At 32.5% G+C, this 20,164-nt stretch overlaps 1 protein-coding gene across 3 annotated transcripts in view; it reads left to right on the top strand.

Annotated features, from left to right (window-relative positions):
• The first annotated feature begins 3,428 nt into the window (after positions 1–3,428).
• The window catches only part of LOC139527795 (lachesin-like), a 119,130-nt gene continuing 102,394 nt past the window's right edge, over positions 3,429–20,164 (top strand). The window contains exons 1-7 of one of the 3 annotated variants that reach the window (XM_071323479.1): positions 3,435–3,564; positions 6,398–6,513; positions 8,339–8,381; positions 10,331–10,516; positions 11,387–11,559; positions 12,238–12,466; positions 13,645–13,881. In XM_071323479.1, the coding sequence (XP_071179580.1) occupies positions 3,483–3,564; positions 6,398–6,513; positions 8,339–8,381; positions 10,331–10,516; positions 11,387–11,559; positions 12,238–12,466; positions 13,645–13,881 (1,066 nt within the window). In that variant the 5' untranslated portion in view covers positions 3,435–3,482. Of the gene's footprint in view, positions 3,565–5,873; positions 6,019–6,397; positions 6,514–8,338; positions 8,382–10,330; positions 10,517–11,386; positions 11,560–12,237; positions 12,467–13,644; positions 13,882–20,164 lie in introns of those variants that run through there. The other 2 variants (XM_071323481.1, XM_071323480.1) reach the window with 2 other exon arrangements.

The raw sequence follows: 20,164 nt of genomic DNA, 5'->3' as shown, positions 1-20,164 counted from the left end.
AATTAGACGATAGAGATGTCCTTTCATCAACACCAAAGCAGTTTGGTCATAAACAGTTTCGTTTTCAATAAAGCTTGTATATTTTCTATTTTAACAAGTGTTCCAAAGGTGTTGGACCCAATGAAAAAAAAAAAGAAAATAGACCAATGTTATAAACGTTTTTGATATCTGAATGTGTAATTTTTTATTCTCAGTGTTTGTTTTTTGGTTAAATCACGCGGTATATCAGAAAACGGAAGTACTGGGAGGTTTGATTTAAACAGCCTGAATTAAATTTATCTCAAGGGAAAAAATAACGAATCCATATCGAAATGAAGATATTTGAAGTAAAAATAAGAAGTTGATGAAATAACTATCCACAAGGAATTAGATGACACGGGCATTCAAAACAATAAGTTGCCGTACGGATTCCAAAATGAGTAAACCCAACACCGCAAAGTCTGTTTAGGTTATGATGGTGTTTTTTACATACATTTATAATTGAACTCTAATGTTCTATTATTCCATATATTGTATTGTATTATTTTGTATTTCATTGTATTACATTGTATTTCATTGTATTTCATTGTATTGCATTGTATAGTATAAAATTATTGTTTCATTGTATTGCTTGACCCTCATGGGTGTAATTTTTTGCAATAAAGATATTATATAAAATCCCCGAAATAACATATGTAAAAAAAATATAAAATAAAAAAAACTAACGGCCTGATTTATGTACAAAATAATGAACGAAAAACGATCAACATCAACAACTTACTACCACTGAATTACAGGCTCTTAACTTGGAAAAAAAGTAAAATCACAAAAAATACTGAACTCGGAGGAAAATCAAATCGGAAAGTCACTAATTACATAGCAAAATCAAATGACACCTACAGAATGCAGCAGAATGTAATTAGTTTGAAGGCGACAACCCTCAATTTACCCGACACATTAGTTTAATCGTTCAATAAAAGAACAAATTTTCAGTTGAAAAGTGCTTAACTCATCAGATAAATACGAAGCAGAAATACATCTAGCAAAAAGACATATTTGACATAGAATGGTACTTGTGCATCCCAACAACAGATCTGACGTGTACAAGTACTTGCTGACATTTGGTTCAAATTAAACGGGTTTCAAAAACAATAATACAAAAATCATATTTGTCTCGATTATATTTCTAACTTAAACACAATACTTTTTAAACTTCCAAAAGGAAAAGGGGGGTTTCCATATTATGGCCAAATTCATGGACTAATGTTAAAAAAACTAAAGGATGGCAATGAAAGAGTAATAGCAATTCCAATAACAACGTCTCAAGATATTTGTATTATAGATGCATACATGCCAACATGTAACACTGACTCCCAATATGAATATAGAAATTTTTTAGACATAACATTCGATATTATACAAAAATATCAAGAAACTCATAAAATTATACTCTGTGGAGATCTAAATGGAACGCTACTGGATTCAAGGAACAATAAGCATGATAATATACTTAAAAGCTTTGTGTCCGAAATGGGACTTTCTACAGGTGTAGATAAAGATGAAAGAAATACCTTTTTTCACCATGCTTGGTCATCTTCATCACAGATTGACTATATACTGGTTAATGACAAAAAACTTATCTCAAAATATAATATAGATGAAAAATCAAGTATCAATCTATCAGCACATACTTCAGTAACAGTGAAAACTACAATTGAGATACCAGCAAATACAAAAACCGGCAAATAAGAACAAAAAAGCAAAGTTCAAACTCCAATGGGATAAAATGGATAAGAGACAATACAATAGCCTCATTCAGCAAGATTCTACATCAATTATTGTAGAAAAACAATGTCAACACTCGGATGGATATGACCACAAACAGCCTTATAAGAGCAGGGAATATTGCAATTACAAAAAAACTACTGCAGCTGAAGGGACCAAAATGGAAAGCATCTCCAGAGGTACAAATACTGCTAAGATCATGCAGAGATTTATATAAGTAATGGCAAGAAGTTGGTAAACAGATAGATGATCATATGGCTACTATGCTAAGAAATGAGAAAAGAAAACTGCGTAGTAAAGTAAAAATGGAACAAGCTCTTAGTCGGCAAAATCTCTACCAGCAGATAATGGACAACCCAAATTCTCAACTTTCTACAGACTCATAAATAGGAATCGCAGCAATCAACAAACCTCGACAAATTGCTTGAAAATTGATGAAACTTATAATTTTGTTCCAGAAGAACTAAGGAAACGTTTTGCCAAATACTATGAAGATTTAAGTGTACCAAAAGAGAATATATATGAAAATGGATATCTTAATCTCTGTAAAATCAGACAGCAACTGTACGAACAAGCAATAGACAAAGAAGCTGAAGACCCAGAACAGTTTACATAGACTGAAGTCATGAAGGCAATTGGCAAGCTCAATACTTAAAAAAAGTGCAGATGAATCTGGAATAACAGCTGAGCATCTACAAAACTCAAAATCAACCGTCTCTCCTGCGCTAATCTCAATATTTAACAAAATAATATTGAAAAGAACAGTACCAGTATCATTTAAATTTGGCATACTTACACCAGTACTAAAAAAACAAAAATATCCAACTGTTATGAGCAATTACCTGGGTATAACAGTTACACCTACTATTGGAAAAACTTTTGAATATGCGTTTCTGGAAAAGCTTTATCTAAAATCAAAAACTCTACTTCAGTTTCGATTTACAGAAGGACTGTCACCAATCATGTCAAGCCTGCTTATATCAGAAGCTCGATATGAAATAAAAAAATCAACTGAAAACTTCTTTATATCTGTTCTTGACGTACACTCAGCATTTGATGTCGTACAGCATATCATCTTAATGGATAAGGCTCTTGACCAAAATATACATCCAACTTATTGGAAAATACTAACAGAGCTATATGAAGGGCTTAGTTCATGTGGTGTAACAGTAAAGGTTAAAAACTGGAAAAAAAAACCTACAACAATCAGTTGGTCAGGGATTAACATGATTAACTGTGTCATCAGATATATACATGTTTAAAACACATCTAGCAAACCCACACAATGAACGTCATAGGATACTTAAAAACCTCTACAACAAAAAGATACAAAGTACAGCATATGCACAGATCTGCGAGTACTCACAGTTACTGACAGCTGGTTCATAGCCAATAAGAATTAATAAAAAAATCATGCGTCTAAAAATATGTGATCACAAATGAAACAACTTTTCCACTAGTTAGATACAAAAGGGCAAAGAAGTATACAAGTATATGTCATCATACGGAATTCATACACTCATTATAAAATAATGATCAACATTAAGGATATTGAACAATGATGGTTAAATCTGTCAACTCTATACGTAGATAAGTGGTATACTTTTAATTCATTTTGTAAATTGTCCATCAGTTAATAATTAGCATTTTAAATTATCACGTGTTCAATGTCAAATCGTATAAAATTAAATAGAAATAGGTACAGGGACACCATTTCAATGTCGTTTACTTACAGTGAAAAAGGGAAGGCTCTGAATATGATTTTACTTTTATTTCTAACGAGCGGAATTCTTCATATAGGTACGTCATTTCTTAATTAATGCTTAAGTTCTGAAAATTAAAACTGATTTCTTAAATACGAACTTGATCATATTTCTATCTCAAACACAAAATTATATTTACGTCAGTGATAGAGCTGAAACCATTAAGGTCAAAGTTAGAATAGTATTACAATGAAGTACAGACGACTCTGTACTTACTGTGTATAGATCAAAAACAATTAATACACGCATGACGTATACGAACAGCTTATTCAAAAACGGTAGACTAAAGTCGGGGAGAAGTATTAGTTTTTTTCTTTCGTGCTAGAAAAAGAGGGAAACATGAGGATCTTTATACATGTCATATACCAAAAATTTATTTAAAGGAATATTATGTTTTTCGGTGGCCGGGTGTTACCTTTCCACGTCAGTTTTAATCTAGCGTCGTATATATATATATATAACATGTATAATGTATAAAAATACGTATATAATGTCTAAAAATAGCAACAATCAACATTCAATCTATTTAAGCGTGGATCAGTTTGTGAAAATAAACTGATACAGTTACTGAATTAAAATTAACATTAACAACTATAGGTCACCGTACGGACTTCAACAAAGTCATACTTGTACAAAGAATTATAAAAAAAAATGGCATTATATCATATCTATAACTAGTAACAAAGATTTAATGGCTTATTCTTAAATATCATAAATAACATTAAGTTTTCAAAATCATATCTGCCTCCGTATAAAATGTTTGCATGTTAACTCACGATTGGACAACTTAATAACGGTCAAATGAAAGTCTTTAAGAGGTTTGCAAAACAAGAAAAATATGCAAAACGTGCAAAATAAAAATGGCAAAAATATAAAGAATAGCGGAAAATAGGCAAAAAAAAAAACAGAGAAGAGAATAGTGAAAAACGGTTGTAATAAATAAAGAATAGATAAAAATAATAAAAACAAGATATAAATGACCCCTATCAAGATCAGCTTTACTTGGGTTGAGACGACGTACTACCTATGGAGATATCCTTTTTTTTTTTTTTAAACAAAACCAGTTCGGTCATTAATCATACAATGAAGATTTTAAATTTTCTGTTTTGAGTAAGAAACAAAATTTAGGACCTGATAATAAAAAGAGAAAACTTTTAAAAATATCACTGTGCAATTTTTAATTCTCAGTGGTTTTTTTTTATTTGTGATTATCTAATCTCAAGGTGTCTATTTGTAATATCAGTCTGCAATGAACTTTAGATTATCAGTGTAGATTTTTAGATCTCAGTGTCTATTTTTCTTTCTCAGTGTGTGTTTTAGTGTTTTCTTTTTTTTTTTTTTTTTTTTTATCTCATTGTGTATAACTTTCGCAAAATGTCTTAAACATAGTTCGACAAGAACAGCTTCCCAAAACTATCAGTTAAATCTAAGAAAACAATAAAGCTGTTATTTTCCAAAAAAAACCTTCAAGGATAAGTATATAATTATATGCGAACTTAAAAAAAAAAAAAAAAAAACAATTAGTATTACGGGATTAAAGTATATGAATACATTTTCAAACGACAAGGAAAACTTACAATAGTGATACATACATTTTGTAACAGGAAAAAGCCTTGTTTCGGAATTCCTCATTCAGGAATTTTAGTGTGAGAGGTTTACTAGTAAGCCATATGATACCGATCTGAAGGGAGAAAAATGTCGATATTTAAGTCCTTATAACGAATCAGGATAAGAATATGGAGATGGGATATAAAAATATGAAGATGTGTATGAAATAAATATACACAAAATCCTAATGACACATACATTAACAACTATAGGTCTCCGTACAGTCTTCAACAATGAGTTAAACTAGTTCGAAGGCGCCAATCCCCTTAGCATTGTACAGTGGTGTAACAGTAAAACATAAAAACAAACTACAAAAATCAGTTGATTAACTCATCAGATAGATACAAATTAATGATACATCTAGCAAAACCACAAAGTGGACATGACAGGGCATTAAAAAAATCCTCAACAGAATGATACAAAGTACAGCATATATGAACAGATCTGCTAGTACTCGTACAGCTGGTCAATAGCCAATAACAATGAATAAAAAACAAACATGCATATAAAACTAAAATTATATGTTCGCCAATGCTACAACTTTTCCACAAGTAAGAAACAACAGGGCAAAGAAGTATACAACTCTAGGTAATCATACGGAAATCATACACTCATTATAAAATAATGATCAATACTGAGGATATTAAACTGTGCTGGTTAAATCTGTCAACTTCGTGCGTAGATAAGTGGTATATTTAAAATTCATTTTGTAAATTGCCCCTTAGTATATACAGCATTTTAAATTATGTTTTGTTCAATGTAAAATCGAATAAAAATGTAAAAAAAAATCGGTACAGGGACACCACTTCAATCTGATAACCAACAGGGAAGGCTCTGAATATGATTTTACTTTTATTTTTAACGATTGGAATTCTTCATACAGGTTTTTAAATTAATACTTTAGTTCTCAAAATTCAAACGGATTTCTAAAATACGAATTTGATCATATTTCTATCTCAAACACAAAATTATATGTACAATGTATATATAGACAGTGATAGAGCTGAAACCACTTAGGTCAAAGTTTGAGTAGTATTGCAATAAAGTACAGACGACTGTGTACTCACAATATAGATCTAAAGCAATTAATATGCATATGACGTATACGAACAGCTTATTCAAATACGGTAAACTAAAATTGAAGAGAAGTACTCGTTTTTCTTTCATGCTAGAAAAAGAAGGAAACGTGAGGACTTGTATACATGTTATATACCAAACATTTAATTAAAGGAATATTATATTGATGATATCTTCCATTTCAGTTGAGGGCACTGAACCTGCAGTTGAAATATCTTATGAAGAAGTAGCCGCCCGTCCATATACAGCAACTCTTTATTCCATAACATGCTCGGTAACTCATATGCCTGTCAATTCCAATGTACGTCTGGGTATATATTTATAAGATTTGATATAGGATAATACATGATTTTTAAATAAGAAGCATACAGTTTTAAACTGATGCTTCCTTAAACTTTTTAATGGCTCTCGCTTTGTAAAAAGGTAATTAGTTGAAACATAAAAGATATAATAACATGAAACATGAAATAGAAAATAGAATTCAAAATTTCAACATATCGTGAATGATTAGATAAAATGTCCAATTGGAAGTTCATTTATCGGTGTTTTTTTTATAAGAAATAAGATAACTCAAAAATGTCGTGGATAATTCGCACTATTTAGATAACAACACGTATATTACTAATAAAGGCGAACTTTATTATACCAGGAGTATTAAAAAAGGTCTTCATACTGTTTGTAAAACGAGAGGCGGGAGAAACAAGAGCGACATTCATTAACTGACAGCGCCGTGATTAGAATAGAAAAAAAACATACAATCAATCGTACACCAAACACAACATAAAACACTAAAGACTAAGCAACTTGAACCCGACAAAAAATTGGGGGTGATCTCAGGTGTTCCAGAAGGATAAGCAGAACCTGCTCCACACATGGCATCAGTCGTGTTACGTATGTTAGTACAAACCTCTAATAAGCAGGGATACTGAATTATAATTATAACCTGGTTTGTTCTTAAATGAGTAACACGACTGATGCCACATTGTTCAGCAAGGTATACTCACTCTTCTGAAGCACCTGAGATTACCCCCGGTTTTTGTGACCTATCAATTTAGATTTATTACCGGGTTTGAACTAACATGAGCAACACGACAGGTGCCACATGTGGAGCAGGATTTGCTTACCCTTCCGGCACACCTGAGGTCCAACACAGTTTCTGGTGTGTTCGTTTTTCTCAGTCTTTTGTTTTCAAAGATGTCATATGTGTACTGGTGTTCGTCTTTTCGTTTTTTGCTATGGTATTATCAGTTGGTTTTCGACTTATGAGTTTGCATATTTCTTTGGTATCTTTTGCATCTTTTTTAAATCATAATGATAAAACATTACAATACAATGAAATTGATTGATAAGATCATAAATCTTAATAATTGGACGCAATTGGGATAAAAACCGGGGGGGGGGGGGGGGGTGGTTACTGACTATCCTTTTGGGTATTACTGTGCCGACAGCACTTGCCAAATCGTACCCTTTTCTAACCAGAAAACAATGAAAAACATACCCTGTTCTAAACAGAAATATTGAAAAACATACCCTGTTCTAGACACGTTCAGAAAATGTATACCCTGTTGTAGACCGTATAAAATAGATGCTGTTCTAGACCCGGATTGTAGACTGTATCTTAAACAGTTAAATGAGCGATCCTGTACTAGACAAATACTTTTGTTTAAAAAAAGAACCTGTTCTCACCAGCATTGGAAAAGCGACCCTGTTCTAACCAGCAGGACATGAAAAAGGGACCCTGTTCTAACCAGTAGGGCATGAAAAAGGGACCCTGTTTTGCGGCACTCTCATACCACTAAAAATATAGGAAGTAACCCCCCCCCCCCCCCCCCCCCCCCCCCCCCCCGGGGGATAAAAAGCTCTTTGTAAAATGTAACTTTCTAAAGTCCGATATTGAGTTTAATATCATTATTTCATTTCAAACTGACATAAATATAACACTATCGTCAGCATCAGACTAATCAGTGACATTTGAAACAAAGCAATTTTAATTATTCATCAGTTCATATCAATTAATATTGTTGATTCAAGTTTCGACTTCAAAATGATATTTGTTAATAGATGAAACTATATAATCTATGAACCTTTGTCTTTATTATATATCTTCCACACCTAATTTCTTGCAGTTGTGGCTTTCGATGAATTCTTCAGCCGGCGGATATGTTGAAAGTAAGATATAACAAGTCTTTGTTAAAAGGGAGAAAATCATTATTAAAAGACATCAGTCCAATCCATGGCAACAAAACCTGGGCAGACAAACAGTTCACAAAACACTTAACAATACATACAGAATAAGCAACGTTAAGACGATCCACACAAAAACAGTTATGAAAATGTATATTTATTTGATGCTAATTAAGGTAGATCATAAGTAAATATTTTTTGAGACAGAATTTTCTTATACTTAGCCAAAATGAAGATTTTACTATGCTCTTTTCAAAAATATAATAAAAAGTATGGGTCACCGTGCTATTTTTCAAGCTATATGTCGTTGAAAATTGCCTAAATTTGGTTAGATTGTTCATGGAAAAACACATTTGTGTGCATAAAAAAAATTCTATGAGATAGAATTTTGAAATAAATTGTGAAAAGATAGTTTTTGTAATATATTTTAAGAAAATAAAAAGAAAAAATAGTGTCACCGAACTTGTTTTCTTGCTAAAAGTAATAAGAAAAAAATTCCCTATCAGTCCAGTATAAATTTTTTTACTAAAAGAGTTATCTTCCCTTAAATGGTCCATTTGAAAAAAATGATTATAAAAACAAAAAAAATGATATTTGTTTAAATATTTTTAATTATACAAAAAATTACCAAGTTTTCTTTAAATCATTAAACAGTCTAACCTTTAAATTGCAAATCTGTCTCCAAATTTGCAGATTTAGGCAAATAACTAGACCAACTTTTTACTGTGATTGTACAATCCAAGATGGCGATATACCATGTATCTACCTTAAGTAACTAACCATTCGAATATTATTTTAATTACAAGTATAAAAAGTAAATTAACATAGAAAAAAATCCAAGGTGAGCTCAACTCGGAAAGTCCATTGTCAAATCCAATGATCGAAAATACATCAAACATCAGGCAATTTGTTATATAGAACATGGGGAATTAAACCCTGTTTGTTTAGCTGTTATCTAGATCTCTTACTTGTATGACAAATGCTTCAATTCCATTATATTGACAATAATGTGTGAACAATACAAACAGATACAATATAAGTAAAAATGTCGGAAATAGGGATACAGCAGTCATCATTGTGTTATAATCTTTGTCACTATAAAAACAAACAAAAATGTAAACACCGAAAAACAAAATGGCATATAGACAAAACACATATGTGGAAATGAAAGACAAGAATAAAAAACCCAACAAATTGGCGAGATCCATAATTACCAAGCCACGCCAAAACGGTATTACCAAAAATGTAACAAATATAGACAAAAAGATTATCAGCCTTCACGCGCACTTGATTGATGTGTAAACTCCGCTTTATATTTACCAACTTCACATTAAGTTCTCTTCACATCCCATGAGTAATTATTGCTTAAATTTCTTCTAATGAACTTTTATAACTGTAAGACAAACAAGATCACTAGCAGGTCAACTCTTAGGGTTGTGAGTTCCAACCTCCGCTTTATACAAAAAAACTTAACATTAAGTGCTCTACACATTGAATTCTCACATTTTTAAAATTTTCGAAATGATTGTCATCAATATAAAACAAACTTGCAATTTGTGGGTCATAAGTCTGTCAACTTTTGAGGGTGTGAGTTCGAACCACACTCGTGTTGACGTGTTTTTTTCAACTCCGACCTTAATTGACTTCCTGTCGAAAGCCTGTTTACTCAAACAAACAAATAACCGATTCCAACCTTATTTGACTTAAGCTTCATGTCGAAAATTGGTTTACTCAAATAAAAAGAAAAAAAAAACAGACTCCGACCTTAATTGACTTTCTGTCGAAAGTTGGTTTGATCAAACAAACAAAAATTGACTACAATTTAAGTCAAGATTGCCGAATGTTGAGTCAAACACCAACGAACAAACAAACAAACAGAATAGTTCGAATGAAATGTAAACATGATGAAACTAGTAATTATGATGTATGCTTAGAATTCACAGGTGAATCAAATAGACGTTTCTGGTATACAGTCCGGTATGATTCAGACAGTAGTGTCACTGTTGTATTCAACCGTTTCAATCCTCATTATGAAGGACAATATACATGTGTGGTTCGTGAAAATACAGATGATGATCCATTGGAATGGTCTTCAAAGTCTGTATATCTAAAGTATACTAGTAAGAAATATTAATAAGGATTAATCTTTTCATGTATATTATTTCGAATATGAAAGGATAGATTTTTAATGTTTTTAAAGAAGATATTCGCAATGGATGCTCAATGGTTTTTTTTAAAGGAAATTGATAGACGGTGCAAATAAAACATTTCCGACAGTTATAGAAGATGTTTATTTCATTATAAGAATAAGAAGAGTTTGTCTGATTACTAATTGCAACGAGACAACCCTCCACCAAAATTCAAATGACGCAGAAGGTTAGCAACTATAAGTCACCATACGTCCTTCAAAATGAACAAAACCCATACCGCATAGTAAGGAGGGATAAGTGTAAATCAAATCAAACGAAAATACTAACGACCTGACTCATGCACAAAGCAATAAATGGAATAAAATGAGATACAGCTGCTGCAACGAACGACAACAACTGAATTACAGACCCTGACTTGAAACAGGCAAATACAGAATGTGGCGGGTTTAACATGTTTGCCAAACAATCCCCCTGACCTTGGACAGTAATGTAACAGTACGACACAAAAAAACTATACAAATCAATTGAAAAGGGCTTAACTCCAGAGTTCAATACTAACAATAACACAAGAGAAACATAGTACGAATGTGAGAGTACTCGTAGTTTCTAAAAGCTAATTCAAAGCCATTAATAACTTTAAAAAATCAGGTATCTAAGACTAAAATATCTACATCTACGGGTTCGGTAAAATTTCTGATTGGATAAACAATTATACATTTGACAAAGGCTTAAATATTGAAACAAGTTAAAACAAAATATTTTTTGGTTCTCATTACTGTCAAAACTAACCACTTACGCACAATCTTTATTTTAAAAAGACGTGACTAATATATTTTGCAGCTATGCCCGAAATACAGGATTTGATATATGATGATGCATACACATTTAATTATGATCATAGGCTACTATTTTTGAATGATGGTTCTGCACTTCAGTTGCAATGTGTGGCTTCTGGTGTTCCAGAACCTAAAGTTGAATGGAAAAAGAAAGGGAATGACAACTATGTAATTGAGGTGAATGGCAACTGTTCATATAGACACTAAATTGTTTTTATTTTACTTTCAAAATACCCAAATTACCCAATGCCATGAAAAATGATTTGCGGACCTAATAGGTTTTTTGTGTATTATGTTAGTATATCATGTATATACGCTCCAAGTGAATATTAAAATATCGCATTCAATCAATTATACATCAAAATAAACCTTCTTCCATTTTCGGGTCCTTTTTAACGGACTTACAATTTATTTCTTCTTCATTTATTTTTCTGTTGAACAACAACGACATTACGTGACAAACCGTATGCAAGTTAATTGAAAAAACACTAAGCCCATTGATCTGTCAAATATATCGAAAACAGAAAATAAATAGTTTTACAATTTGGCTCCTTTGATCATGCTGTCCAAGATTCTTGAAATCAGATAAATGTTTGGCATAGTCATTGGTGTCTAATAATAAAAGAAAATTGACCACACACTTAACCTAAATGTTAATGATGCCAAATGGATGTAAGATTGATATGTCTCGCTTTCGCGACTTTCGTCGCAGATTCGACAACAATATATTTTCAATTGTATCGGCAATACAGACTACCAAAATAATGTTAAAAGTAAAAAAAACTACACAAACAAGATTTTATCAACGAAAACTAGTAGTTACTGTTAGTAGGATAATTTTTAACTGTAATTCAGGGTCCATTGTTGGATGTGCCATCAGTGACCAAAGCTGATAGTGGGTTTTATTTTTGTGAAGCGAATAATGGTATAGGTGATCCAGTGAAAAGTACAGAATTAGAAATTACGGTATTGGACTTCTTCCCACCAAAAATGAGGTATACTTCGGAACCAGTTATAACAATTACAGAAGATTTAAACCGTTACTGGATGGAAATGGGTACCAACATGGAGGTCTTAGTTAATGGTCAGTTAAATAATAGTATATAGTATATAATGAACCACAAATGAAACACTCAAGCCCTGAGGGGCGTCTGGTTTAGGTAGTTCATCAATCACTAGCCTGTCAACATTGAAGTTGTAAGTTCGAACTCCTTTCGGGACAGCTGGTTTTGACTTCTATCTTAATTGAATAGGATTGTCAGTTTTCCTACTAAAGGTCGGTGGTTCTCTCCGGGAACTCCGGCTTTTTTCCACCAATTCCACCGAGATATAGCTACAAGTGCTGAAAGTTGCGTAAACAACAAAAAACCAATCAATCAGTCCTCTTTTTTGAGATGCATGTTTACAGTTGCGTAATAACAATCAATATACAAAAATGATCTCAATCAACTTACAATTAATTTACAGTAAACGATCAAATGTTTTTTTCTGGTTGTTTAGATTCTATTTTGCATTGTTTTGCTAAGGTATATTCCACATTTCATTTTATTCAAAAGTTAAAATTATTTGAGTTCTACGCATAAACAGATTAAGCCTTGTGATTTGATGAGTTTCAAAAGGGAAAAAGTTTTATGCAATTTGGCATTTCTTTCCTTTTTTTTCTTGGGGGGGGGGGGGAGTAATCAGGGGTTGTTTGTTCAACATGATTTCATTTCAACTTTGTAGGAAATTTCAGAATAATAAATCATGAACGTACATACACAAACAACCACTAGTTGAAACGAAATGGTTACGAATATTTGTAAAGTTATATAGATAAATCAATGGTTAAAAAATTGACGAATGTATAATAAACATTTCGTGGACGGCTCAGACCCTGAGTATAAACGTCCGTTTACTTGGATTTTACATGTATCAGGTTACTGTCTCATTGACACAGAACCAGAATGTCTTGTTGTGTATACCATCTAGCCATTTTATTTATTAATCAAATTCACCATTTGGTAAACATCGACAGCAATAAAACAGCTCAAATTAGTTATTGTAACTGAAAGGAGACGTGAGGCATACGTCCATACGACAGAAACTCCAAAGATATCTAGTAATCAGCAGAGTATGATCTTCAACAACAGATAGGTGTCTATTGAAAATCATTATGCACATTGTGATAAGATTCACACTAATGTCATTTAGATATCATATAACCTCTAGTATCAGTATATGTATCCAATAATAATGTCTCTTAATCTTATATATTTGTAGGTCTACCTCCCCCAACCGTCACATGGTGGAAAGAGACTGAAATTGGAAGACAGCGGATTATGAGGGAAAGTACTTCTACTCATCGTTTTTTAATTTATGAGGGTTTTTTCTCGTATCCTGAGACCGAGACAGATCACAGACTGATAGTAGAAGCTCCTACGCAGTTTCAGCTAGGCACCTATGTTGCTAAGGCAGAAAACAGTCTTGGTGTTGCCGAATTAAATTTTACAATAAATGGTAAGATTAAGTATAAATGAAAAATTCGATTTGACCTTATTATTGTTTTGATTCGTATGACGCGGAATAATGAATGAATGAATTGTTTAGCTTATACATAAATGTTGGCGCGGAATCAAGGTCATAAATATTAAAATCGCAGTTTATTTTAGCATATACTTAATGAATTTAGCTTATGCTAAAATGATTTTAGCTTATGCTTAAATTAATTTTGCTTATGCTAAAATGATTTAAGCTTATACTAAAATGATTTAAGCTTATGCTAAAATGAATTCAGCTTATGCTTAATTAATTGTTTTATCCAATCAAAATCTCGCTTTCTTAACTACTTTTATATTTTTCTCTGGTATCAATAAATAACCACTTTCTTAAATTAATAAATGTTTTTTCTTAATGTTAATACATATATAAACAGTGGGGACTATGGCCCTCTGTCATCCCACTTAATCAGTCTCTGCTACCAATTAAGCCGATTTTGTATGAAAATTTAGGTCTCACATGTTGGAAAACTTTCAAATTCTTGACACGTGTTTGTTGTTTAAATAAAATTCTATGTGTAATTGTGTATACATTGTATTCGACCTTTTAACCCTTAACGGTGCTATAGATATACAATGTAAAATTGAGAATGGAAATGGGGAATGTGTCAAAGAGACAACAACCCGACCAAAATAAAAAAACACAACAGCAGAAGGTCACCAACAGGTCTTCAATGTAGCGAGAAATTCCCGCACCCGGAGGCGTCCTTCAGCTGGCCCCTAAACAAATATATACTAGTTCAGTGATAATGAACGCCATACTAATTTCCAAATTGTACACAAGAAACTAAAATTTAAATAATACAAGACTAACAAAGGCCAGAGGCTCCTGACTTGGGACAGGCGCAAAAAATGCGGCGGGGTTAAACATGTTTGTGAGATCTCAACCCTCCCCCTTTACCTCTAACCAGTGTAGAAAAGTAAAAGCATAACAATACGCTCATTAAAATTCAGTTCAAGAGAAGTCCGAGTCTGATGTCAGAAGATGTAACCAAAGAAAATAAACAAAATGACAATAATACATAAATAACAACAGACTACTAGCAGTTAACTGACATGCCAGCTCCAGACTTCAATTAAACTGACTGAAAGATTATGATTTCATCATATGAACATCAGGCACAATCCTTCCCGTAAGGGGTTTAGTATCATACCATCATAACATATATGAGAAGAACATAACCCGTGTCATGCCAACAACTGTTTTTAGAATAAATGTGTTTAGTTCCGACGCAAAGACCTTATCAGTGACTCAATATTAACGCCAAAATATGCAATCTTTAATGACTTGACAACAGTATTGTAATTATATATCTTCTTAATAAGTCTATTCAAAGGTTTTGTAAGTTTATGAGGTGAATACTGACACCTTTGTGCTTTATAAAGAATATTTCCATAAAAAATTGGATGTGAAATACCTGAACGTATAAAAAGTCTGCATGTTGAGCTATATTTACGAATGATGTCTTTATACCGATGATAAAATTTAGTAAATGTTTTGACTAGTTTGTGATATCGAAAACCCTGGTGTAATAATTTTTCAGTAATACATAAATTTCTCTCGTTAAAATCTAAAACATTGTTACATACACGAGCGAATCGTACAAGTTGAGATATATAAACACCGTAAGATGGTGACAATGGAACGTCACCATCTAAAAACGGATAATTAACGATAGGAAATGAAAAATCATCCCTTTTATCATAAATTTTAGTATTCAGCTTTCCGTTAGTGATATAGATATCAAGATCGAGGAAAGGGCAGTGGTCATTGTTAGTATTAGCTTTATTTAAAGTAAGTTCACCAGGATAAATTTCATTAATATACATACTGAAGTCGTCATTATTGAGAGCCAAAATATCATCCAAATATCTAAAAGTATTATTAAATTTGTTTATCAGATGTTGTTTTGATGGGTCTTTGCTTATTTTTGTCATAAATTGTAACTCGTAACAATACAAAAAGAGGTCCGCAATAAGTGGTGCACAGTTAGTCCCCATTGGAATTCCGATAATCTGACGATATACGGAATCCCCAAAGCGAACAAAAATGTTATCTAGTAAAAATTCAAGGGCATATATAGTATCAAAGCATGTCCAATTAACATAGTTTTTTTGTTTATTGCTACTAAAAAATGACCTAAAAGAGTTTGAACATATATATTCACATTCTGATTTTTTGAATTCCCATTTAATTAGGTGTGTGAATTTTTTCTTAATGAGAATGTGAGGCAATGTGGTATACAGGGTAGAAAAATCAAAACTTTGAACAGATTCAAAATCACCAATATAAGCATGCAATTTATCAAGTACTTCCAACGAGTTCTTGACACTCCAAAAGTAATTTATTCCACTATTTTCGAAGGCCTTATTTGAACAATTTATTATAAGGTTTTTAATTGTACCAAGTGTGCTGGTAAGAATAATAGACAATTTAGTAGTTGAACAATGGCTTGAAGACGAAATAAATCTATATTTGTAAGGGGTTTTGTGTAGCTTCGGAAGCCAATACATAGTTGGGACTTTCATTGTATTTGGCTCTGCTTGTAAAGCGGTGGCTAAAAGTTTATGTTTGTTACAGATTTCGTTTTCTGAAAATGGAGTCAGTTGGAATGTTGGTGAATTGGTGATTTCCTTTTTCAGAACCTCAATGTAAAATTTACGTCAAACAATAATAATATTATTAGCAGCTTTATCGGCCGGGACAAAAACAAATTCCTTGGCTAGTTCTTTTAGTTTATGTTTGATACGAGAAATAGGTTTATTGTGGTTATTGTTAATAGTAAAATGTTCTTTAAAATGTTGAATACGTATATCAACTATCTTCATTACTGAATTAAAAAAAGAGTCCAAAGATTTTTTGTCAGCTTTTTCCCGTTTTATCCATTTCATACAGTAAGTATGGAGTGAGTCGTGGATGATATTACGACACTCATTCCAATTAATAATTGACGGGGGACGATATTTAGGTCCTTTACTGAGAAATGATTTTAACTCTCGGTCTTGAACGATGTTAAGATCTCCTGTTATAACATGGGAAATGGGTCCATAAATATATTCGGAATTACTGCAATTACATGAAGTAGGTGTATTTTCACTGATATTAACATCTTTACACAATTGACTATAATTAAACACAAATTTCCGGGTAGATTTCTTGTAAATATAACAAATAAGAGGTAGCTCAGTATTGTCAAAATATCCAGGAATTTGTTCTTTAACAGAATGGTCGTTAAATATACCGGCAATATTTACGAAATCAAAGCCTTTATTGACATACTTAATTTTAATAAAATGTTTTTTTATGATCTTCAGGGCGATCAATTTTGGGAAATAATTTAGAATAACAATATGCCATAATAATTTGAACAATTTCATACTTAGGACTGCTATATGAAATTGTGTTGCAATCCTCCAAAATTTTATTTAACTTATTAACCGGTAACGAACAGAGTTTTGTTAACAGATAATGTCTGCCGTTGTTTTTTGAAATAGAAATTAGGTCCGAAATATTGGTATGATTGGCCCGAAATTTTCTTTGATTGCGATTTGTTCTACAACCGTGAGAACGGTTTTTACGAACAGTTTTAGAAACAATATCCAAAATGTTAACGGAATTGGTTCTAGATATATTACCAATTCCCATGATATTATCATTTAGACCGAGAGGGTAAACTGTCTGTAATTTTTTAATCCAATTTAATTCAATTATTTTCCGTGATCGTACAAACTTTGAATGCGATTCACCAGGCTGCTTATTTACTACTTCTAAAGGTTGAACTGCTAAATATTTAAAAGGATGGTTGTGCTTCTTAAGGTGTTGGTAAATGATACTTTTGAATTTATTAGGTCTTTTAAAACGGTACAGATGTTCTTGAGTGCGTTTTGATAAATATCTTCCAGTTTCTCCTACGTACTGAATACCACATCCCGGTTTGTTTCATGTGAGTAAATAAATAATACTGTTTGTTTTTCAAGTAATATCAGTTTCAAAATTTAAAGAAAATGTGCGACCATTAAACGTGGACCTTACCGTATTGTTGGTGGAAAGACGGGGACATGTAAGTCATTTTTTGGCATGACACTTATCGATAGAAGGGTAACCACGATTTTTATTGTTAAAAATGTTAGCGATGGTAGTATTTTTAGATAACCGATTTTGAAGATTGAGACGTGTAGATACCCTTTGAACAAGTTTAGTATTTAGTATTTTTCCGTTTCTTAGCTTCATAATTGTTTTGTTAGTGAATTACATAATAAAGGAGCAAAGATTGGCGTCCAGAATATGAACCAGCATACAATAATTAAGTTAAGTAAAAGTGATTAATTTGTTCGGCTGAAAATGTCAAACGCTATCAGTATTAATTACCCGAAAAAGATAGTGTATATCAGGGTAGGACTGATGGCTGACCAATTAGTAGAATGGGGCTGAATATTGAAATACTACTTTTTGATAAACATTCCTAAAGTAATGAACTAGAGCAGTTCTCGCTCGGACACACACTCCATAATCTAGTATATTATAAGAGCATACACCTGAAGCACGGGGAGGCACTCTACTGCCTCCACACGGCACTAAAGACAAACTCTGTAAAAAATAAAATTGAGAATGGAAATGGGGAATTTGTCAAAGAGACAACAATCCGACCAAAATAAAAAAACACAACAGCAGAAGGTCACCAACAGGTCTTCAATGTAGCGAGAAATTCCCGCACCCGGAGGCGTCCTTCAGCTGGCCCCTAAACAAATATATACTAGTTCAGTGATAATGAACGCCATACTAATTTCCAAATTGTACACAAGAAACTAAAATTTAAATAATACAAGACTAACAAAGGCCAGAGGCTCCTGACTTGGGACAGGCGCAAAAAATGCGGCGGGGTTAAACATGTTTGTGAGATCTCAACCCTCCCCCTATACCTCTAACCAGTGTAGAAAAGTAAAAGCATAACAATACGCTCATTAAAATTCAGTTCAAGAGAAGTCCGAGTCTGATGTCAGAAGATGTAACCAAAGAAAATAAATAAAATGACAATAATACATAAATAACAACAGACTACTAGCAGTTAACTGACATGCCAGCTCCAGACTTCAATTAAACTGACTGAAAGATTATGATTTCATCATATGAACATCAGGCACAATCCTTCCCGTAAGGGGTTTAGTATCATACCATCATAACATATATGAGAAGAACATAACCCGTGTCATGCCAACAACTGTTTTTAGAATAAATGTGTTAAGTTCCGACGCAAAGACAATGTGTACATTTGTTGCCGATTGCATGAATGAAAACTTGTGTGGTGTTAAAAGGTCGAATACAATATTAAAATCGATGACAAGTTGAGATTAGAACAAATGATGTTTTTCAATCTTGTTCAATGATTTAGCACTATCAGAAATACAGGTCTATTTTTATTTGCAGCACAATTCCATTTGTAGCTTTTGAGTAGTTCTGTTTTTGATAGAACTTTCTTAACTTTTGTCAATCCTTTTTACCTGTAACAGAAGGGGTCAGTGCAAAACCTCCGGGTACTCGACCCACCCCACCGGGTTTCGACCATCTATATATTAATTTCAGATTACAAAATAACAATGTACCAAAATCAAGTAAAACATAGTGACTAAAGAAATTCTCCAAAAAAGAACATTAAAAAATTATGCAAAATTGAAATTAGACAGCAACCATATGATTTTCTGAGGGGGAGCTATGGATGTTTTCACCCTCAGCTGCCACTATATGTAATGCTAAAATTGAAAGATAAAAATTGCTTTCGACTTGCAGTTCGGAAACAAAATCCATAGCCCCCCCCCTTTTTTTCAGAAAAAATATAACTGATACTTTAATCTAACGTATAGAGATTTTTTTTCTAACACAAGTGCCTGAGAGGCCGAGTAAATTTTCAGCTAAATTGCATTTGTAGTTTTAGGTCGAGTTATTCTATTTTTAATTTATGCATTCCCCTTTTTAGCGATATATTAGGGGAGGGATAAATCGAGTCGAATTCAATTAAATGTACATTTTTGTACGTGTGAATGAGGCCTTAAACAATGACTGGATTTCCTGTGAATTTAGCTTAGGCTTAATTATTTATGTTATCCAATCAAAATCTTTCTTAACCACTTTTATACTTATCTCCGGTATAAACAAATAACCACTTTTCTCAAATTAATAAAATTCTCCGTTGCTGATCCAAAGATGGGCGTAGAGGGCGTACGCCCTCTCCCCTTTGTTTGGACTTTTT

This window comes from Mytilus edulis, chromosome 6 (genome assembly GCF_963676685.1).
Source record: "Mytilus edulis chromosome 6, xbMytEdul2.2, whole genome shotgun sequence".
NCBI lineage: Eukaryota > Metazoa > Mollusca > Bivalvia > Mytilida > Mytilidae > Mytilus > Mytilus edulis.
Note: the sequence above shows the minus strand (reverse complement) of the source record. Positions and strands in the feature narration are given on the sequence as shown.